This window comes from Sorex araneus, chromosome 5 (assembly GCF_027595985.1).
Source record: "Sorex araneus isolate mSorAra2 chromosome 5, mSorAra2.pri, whole genome shotgun sequence".
Lineage (NCBI taxonomy): Eukaryota > Metazoa > Chordata > Mammalia > Eulipotyphla > Soricidae > Sorex > Sorex araneus.
In genome coordinates, this window is record NC_073306.1 from 139,592,947 (window position 1) to 139,599,894 (window position 6,948).

Genomic DNA, 6,948 nt, shown 5'->3' on the forward strand with positions numbered 1-6,948 from the left:
GCTCTCTGTAAAGCCCCAAGCAACCTTGCCCAGACGCTCCCTGGCCACGCCCCATCACTCCCTGGCCACGCCCCGTCATAGCCTGGCCACGCCCATCACACCCTGGTCACGCCACGCCACTCCCTGGCCATCCCAGGGAGGTCCCCACAGCAGCTGCCTCTGCTGTACTTGACTGGCCCTGCCCAGACAGTGAACCCCTTCACAAGAGGGCCGATCCCCCACAATCCTGGGACCCTCAGGGACACTTGAGAGACCCACGGAGCTTCAGGAAGTGCGCGTGCGTGTGCATGCGTGTGTGCGTGTGTGCACATGCGTGAGCGTGTGCATCTGTGCGTGTGTGTGTGCATGCGCATGCGTGAGTGTGTGCATCTGTGCGTGCATCTGTGTGTGCATGCGTGTGTGCGCGCGTGCGTCTGTGTGCGCATGTTTGTGCGCGCGCGTGTGTCTGTGTGCGTGTGTATGTGCGCGTGCGTCTGTGTGCGCGTGTTTGTGTGTGCGTGTGTGTGTCTGTGTGTGCGAGCACAGTGTGTGTGTGTGTCTGTGTGTCTGTGTGTGTGTGAGTGTGTGTGTGGTGTGTGTGTGCCCGAGAGCCCACGGGTCTGTCCTCCCCGCTGTCTCTGGGCTCCCGGAGTAAGTCAGTCAGTCCAGCCTTACCACGTGCCCAGCATGTCTGCTCCTGCGTCAGCGCTGACCTTTGGGTGGGGCGGCCTCCCCAGGAGGAGAAGCGCCCTCGGCCCTGAGTCCCGCCCGCCCACCTTCCCTCTGGTGTGAATTCCGAGGAGCAGCCCCAGAGAGTCCGGAGGGAGAGGGGGCCCCGGCGGAAAGGGTGCGCGTGGGCCAGGCCGGAAGGAGGGGGCGCGGGGCGTCGCCCGACTCCGCTCTGCTGCGGGGGGCTGCGTGCCGCAGGAGCGTCAAAGATCGGCAGGTCCGCCAGGGCGGGGCCCTGGTGACTCCCTCACCAGCCCGGCACCTCTCCCGTCTCCTCGCCGTCTCCTTGGAAGGATATTTTGGGGTCCTCCCAGATTGGCGCAGGCAGGCTCTGCACAGCCCCCTCCAAGCTGAGACTGGCGCGGGTCAGGGCCCGCCTGGCACTCTGTGGGCAGACTGGGAGCCTGGCACCTTGTGTGGAAAGTGTTTCCCGGGGCCAGAGGGGCACTTGCCTCGTGCTGCCGACCCAGGCCCCATCCCTGGCACACAGTAGGGTCCCTGAGCAGTGCCAGGAGTGACTCCTGAGCGCAGAAGCAGGCGTGAGCCTGGAGCTTCCCGGGGTGTGGCCCCAGAGGCAGTGCAGAGACAGACCAGTCCCTCCCGAGCACCAGCAGGGAAGACTGTCGCTAACTCCTTGCTCCCGGCCCCGGACCACACAGAGCCTGCAGCGCGGCGTGATCCGTGTGCCCCAGGGTGAGGGCCAGCCAGCCCGCTGCTCTCGGAGGGAAGAGGGTGGGCGCTCACGAGACCAGGTGCAGTTTCAGGCCAGGCTGAGCCTTGCTGCCAGGACACAGGAGCAGCCAGGAGCCGCTGCCAGCCCTGAGCAGGTCTCCCCACAGCATGGCCAGGACGGGGTGCCCCGAAGGGGGAGCACCACCCCCAGCACAAGCCCTTCTTGCGGGCCTCACCCGGAGGTGGCGCGCGCCCACAGGGAAGTGCTGAGCTGGAGAGAACACAGGGCCCTTCTGCACACCCCACTCTGGCTCCATCAGGCCTGTGAGAAGGGGCGCAAGGTGAGGGGCAGGTGCACAGTGAAGGTGCAGGTGAAGGTGCAGGGAGGGGCGGGGCGGGGCGGGGTGGGGCGGGGCAGGGAGAGTGCAGGTGGGTGGGGGCAGGAGTGCTTGCTGGACCCACCCCGTGCTGTGGGTGAGGTGGGGAGACGTGGTCACAGAGCGAAGCTCTTGTGTGACCTCTGTGCCTCGGTTTCCCCGTACGTGGGGAGGCTGACTTCATTTGTGGGTGAGATGAGCCTTGGTACCACGGCCCCCGCCAGCAGCCCTGTGCCCGGCCCGAGTGAGCGTTGACGGCCCCTCCCGCCCTTCCCTGACCAGCCCCGCAGCCCTCCTCGTCGCCCTCAAGCCCCTGTGGAGTCCCGGTTCCCGTTCAAGCCACCCCACGGACCCTCGGGGAACCACAAGGAGCCCACAAGGTCTGAACTGTGACCTCAGTCTGCTGCGTACCCGGGCCAGTAGCAGCCCCAGGCCCTAACAGGCACTGCGCATGGCCAGGGTCCTGACCGTGGGCCAGGCTGGCTGCCTGCTCCGGACCGCCACACGGGGGTGCTCCCTCCTCCCTCCCGGGGCGCCAGTCCCCAGCCTCGTGCCCCTGCGGTCTGTGCCTGTCCTCCCGGGGCCAGGGCCCACTCTCCACTCAGTCCAACCGTACGCAGGCCCTGGTGCCCCCCCTCCGTTCCTGATGGCCTTGGGGGCGAGACCGCCCTCCCCTTGGCCTCTGGTGCTTCTCTGCTGCGGTGACCCCAGTGCACTTGGCCCGAGGCCCAGCCCAGCACCAGGCACGAAAGGCCGCTTCTCTGGGGAGCTTCCGGCCCTGAGGCCAGGCTGCCCCTTCCCCATGTCCCCCACTAGACCCCCGGTGCTGGGGGCCGTTCCTTCCCCAGAGCTGGGCACGGCACCCAGGCCCCGGCCTGCCTGCCGCAGACACTCGGTGTCTTTCCCTGCCCCTCCCCGTGCCCGCCCCCGGGAACCTGAGCGCAGTGCTCGGAGATTGAAGGCGAAATTGCTTGAAAGCCTTTGCTTTCATCCCCCAATTTGTGGCCATTTAGCATGGCCGGGCCGAGGGGCGGCCAGGGCTCTGGCTGTGCTGTGGCTCGCGTGCCCACTGCAGCGGTGACAGGCTCTTTGTCCTCCCAGACACCGGGGCGGGGCTGGTTCACGCAGGGCCAGTGTGCCCCCACTACCTCCTGCCAGGCGCCAGCCCGGGGCCTCCCTCTGTCCAGGCCCGACCCCCGCTCTGGTCCTGAGGGGGATGGAGAACCTCCTTCTTGGCCCCGGGACCCCGTGGCGGGGGGAGGGAGGAGGGGACAGCACTGCAGAGAAACGTCCCCTTGTTCATGTGGCTGCGGGCAGCTGGGTGTCCCCCCTGCATCCTGACGGCAGCCGCAGAACCCAGACCCGGGATGGGTGAGTCTGGGCGGGAGGGCGGGGACCAGAGCCAGGGGAGGCTTCCTGGAGGAGGTGGGCATCTACCCCGTCAAGCTGCGTGCTCTGAAGGTCAGGCTGGCTCCTCCCTACCAGGGCCAGCGTGTGTCCCTGTGTCCGCCTCCAAGGCTTGCCTGCTCAGCTGGGCCTGCACACTCGCCCACGGCCGGGTGGAGAGACCAGAGCCTGGCTGGGCCGTGCAGCAGACTCCGGGGACCCCCCTCCCACGGCTGTGTGCCCCAGAGCCAGCACTGCTGCTCCCCTCGGAGCCTGAGCACGGGGACTGACCCCACAAAGCCCTCCAGAGCCAGCACCGGTTAGAAAAATACACTTTACTGCAGGCCAGCCTCGGGGTGCACGGGGAGCCATGCAAGGGGCGCAGGTGCCGAGCGGGACCCAGAGGCACCCCCGCCCGTGGGCGCGGGACCCAGGGGACGGCCAGGCCTCTCCAGCAGATGGCCACTCGAGCGGGCAGGCCTGGGCCTCCGGGGCGCAGTGCCCACCGGCTGGGGGGAGGGGGGCAGCAGAGCCACTGCAGCTCCGCCGGAAGTGCAGCCGGGAAGACGGGCGTGGGAGCCCCAGCTGCCAATCTCGCCCCGAGCTCCTCAGCAATTTTGTCTCTTGATTAAATATCCAGGAACATCAAGTTCACGGCTGCGTCTCTCCATCTTCCTGAGACACCCAGAACGGGAAAGCAGGGCACGGCCGAGGGCACTTGGCACTTTTGTGGGGAGCAGGGAGACCAGAGGGAAGCGGGGGGGGGGGGCGGTGCTGCGCCCGGGCTGAAGCTGGGAACAGACGCAGCAAAGCCAGAGGCTGGCGGGGCGCAGGGGGGCGGGGTGCCGGGCGAGTGCTGGCATTGGGCAGACCCTGTGTGATAACAATGGGGCAACACCACTGGTCACGGCACTGGGAGACAGAGAGAGCCCCGGGACTGTTTCCGGGGCAGAGCAAGGGCGGCGGGAGTACCCGCAGCTCCCATCCTGGGGCCCAGCCCCCGTGGCGGCCGCGGGCTCACTTCCAGCAGTGCTCCAGGGAGCCGTGCGGCTGCACCTTCAGCTTGTGCGGGCAGAGCAGCTTGGTGAAGGCGCGGCGGAAGCTGTGGTGGCACAGCGGGTAGAGCACGGGGTTGACGGCGGAGTTGGCCCAGAGCAGCCAGAAGGACGCCTCGTACCAGTAGTCGGGCACACAGCGGCCGTGGCAGGCGGCGCGGATGATCATCAGGAGCGTGTAGGGCGCCCAGCACAGCCCGAAGATGCTCACGATGACGGCCAGCGACTTGGCCACCTTCTTGTCTCGGGACAGCCGGAAGCGCTGCGTGATGCTCTGGGACACCATCTTCATGCGCTTCTCCAGGGACGCCGAGGACGCCGAGGGCTTGGAGCCCCTCTTGAGGGAGCGTGGCCGCTCGGCGCCCCTCGAGGAGCTGCCCGAGCTGGAGGTGGGCGAGGCGGCCGCAGCGCTGCCGCCCCCCAGGGCTGCTTCCCCCCCCTCAGGGCCCGGGGCTCCCTCGCCGACCCCCACCCCATACTTGTTCAGTGGCACCGCCTCCCCGCGCCCCCGAGGCCAGCACCCCCAGCAGCCCGGCACGGCCGGCGGAGGGGACGGCTGGGCCTCGGGCAGCGGCTCCGGGCCGCCCGGCTCGCGGGTGCCATCCAGCCTCACGCGGGTGCGGCGCTGGATGTTCAGGTAGATGCTGAGGTTGAAGAAGGTGACGCTGAGGAAGGGAGTGAAGAACTCCAGCGTGGACGCCGTGATGAGGAAGTACCAGTTGTAGAAGAACTCGGCGTAGCAGTGGCCGTCGGGGATGGAGCTGCGGCCCGACAGGTGCTCCCAGCTGAGGATGGCCGGCCCGTAGAGCAGGAAGGCCAGCACCCACACCAGCAGCATCTTCTGCACCGCCCGCCGCGTGTCGCCCTGCTGGGCGCGGTAGGACACCTGCAGAGGGACCCCGTCAGCCACCAGCTCCCCAGCCCTCCCGCAGCCCCCCTGCTTCTTCAGGCCACACCCAGCATTGGGTAGAGATGGGACTCGAACCCGGGTCTCCTCCAGGCCAGGCCAATGCCCCCCCGCTGAGTCACTCCCGGGCTCACACAGCTGCAGGACCCCTCGACAGGCCCCACCCACACCTTGCCGGGCTCCGGAGCGGGTGAGAGTGCAGGTGGCCAGGGTCCAGGGAGTTGTACTCTGCCCTGTCCAGGCCCGTGGACTAGGCCACATGTGGCCCCAGAAAGCCAAATGGGCTGAGAGGCAAAGGGAACCTTTGGGCCCAGGTGGGGTGGAGCCGGCGGGGGAGCAGGCGTGGGGGCAGAGGAGGGAGCCCATGCACGCAACGGCAGGGCCTGAGTCCCGGTGCCAGGCGGCCGGAGCCACCACTGCGGGTCCAGCGCCCGCCTCTGGCTCCCCCCGCAGCAAGTGGCTGGGGAGAGAGCTGGCAGGGGCCCCGCATGTTGGCTAGAGGAGGGCCAGCACAGGCTGCTGGGCACGGACACAGCCCTGTCCTGCGTGTGGCCCGCAGCCCAAGGGCGTGGCACTCACAGCGCGGGTGACAGACAGGAAGCGGTCATAGCTGATGAGCACGATGTTGAAGACGGACGAGGTGCAGAGCAAGTAATCCACCACCAACCACAGCTTGCAGAGGCCCCGGCTGAAGGGCCAGCGGCCGGTCAGCACGTAGGGAACGTAGAGCGGGATGCAGAAGGCCCCTGCGGGGAAAGGGCCCCAGTGAGCCACAGGCCCGGCCGCACCTGCCCTGCCTCCCCCGACACTGCCCTGGTCCCTGTCCACGCGTGCCGGGCACATGGGTGCAGGCGGGAGGGGGCACCTCTGGGCACGAGGTCCCCCCAGGCTCCCCCCGCGTCCTCCCCCACCCCCCAGCCTCCAGCGCTCGCTCGGGCCGCCGCCCCCCCACCCCCCCCCCCCGCGCCCAGCCCGCCCGGGCGTCTGGCACGCGCACCTCCAGCCCCAACAGGTGTCTGGCGCCCCGCCCCCCGCGGCCGCCGCGCGCGGACACGTGAGCGCGCCCGCGCCGCCCCGCGCCTGCCCCACGCCCCCTCCCGCCGGCCCGCCGCCCCCCCGCGCCCTCCGCGCGTCCCGCGCCCGCGCCCCGCCGCCGCCTTTGTCTGGCCCGGCACGGGGCTGCGCCGCCCGCCCCGGCCCGCGGCTTTACCCACGAGGAAGTCGGAGATGGCGAGGTTGAGCAGGAAGAAGTTGTTCTGCGTGCGGAGGCTCGAGTCGGCCACGAAGGCGAGCATGACCAGCGCGTTGCCCAGCACCGTGGCCACGATGAGCAGCGCCATGAGCGCGGCCAGCACCGCGGTCCAGGCGGCCGAGAAGCCGCGCGCGCCGCCCGCCGCCGCCGCCGCCGCCGCCTCGGCCGCCAGCGCCCCCGACGCGTTCAGCGGCCCGTCGGGCTGCGCGCGCTCCATGGTGCGGCGCGGGGCGCCCGGCGCATGGTCCCGCCGCGGCCAGCAGCGCCCGCCCCGCGCCGCGCGCCGAGTGCGCCCCGCGCCCCGCGCCCCGGCTGCGCCCCCGCCATTGGCTGCCGCCCGCGCCCCGCCCCCGCCCCGCCCCCGCCCCGCCCCCGCCCCGCCCCCGCCGCCAGCACCACGGACAGCGCCGCGTGCCCGCCGCGGGGGCCGGGGCCGGCCGGGGGCGCGGGCGGGGCGGGCCGTGCGGGGGCCGGCGAGCGCGCCCCGGGGGCGGCCCCGGGACCCCGGCCCGCGCCGAGCCCCCGCCGGGCCCCGGGGGCGCGGGGGCGCGCAGCCCGGGGGGCAGGACGGGCGGGGGCTCCGAGGCGGCC

General features: G+C 70.9%; 1 protein-coding gene across 1 annotated transcript; it reads right to left on the bottom strand.

Moving 5' to 3' along the window:
- Window positions 1–3,463: 3,463 nt before the first annotated feature.
- On the bottom strand, window positions 3,464–6,611 carry HRH3 (histamine receptor H3). The gene is made up of 3 exons (XM_055137395.1): window positions 6,316–6,611; window positions 5,685–5,851; window positions 3,464–5,084 (listed from the first exon to the last, which is right to left on the bottom strand). Exons 1-3 carry the CDS (start codon window positions 6,572–6,574, stop codon window positions 4,161–4,163), a joined length of 1,350 nt encoding a protein of 449 aa, XP_054993370.1. The 5' UTR covers window positions 6,575–6,611; the 3' UTR covers window positions 3,464–4,160.
- Window positions 6,612–6,948: the final 337 nt, after the last annotated feature.

Coding starts and splice junctions, on each gene's coding strand:
- HRH3 (XM_055137395.1), bottom strand. CDS start 6,574: ATGGAGCGCGCGCAGCCCGACGGGCCGCTGAACGCGTCGGGGGCGCTG. Junction 5,852..6,315: donor CATCTCCGACTTCCTCGTGG/GTAAAGCCGCGG, acceptor CTTTCCCCGCAG/GGGCCTTCTGCATCCCGCTC. Junction 5,085..5,684: donor TCCTGTCTGTCACCCGCGCT/GTGAGTGCCACG, acceptor GTCCCTCTGCAG/GTGTCCTACCGCGCCCAGCA.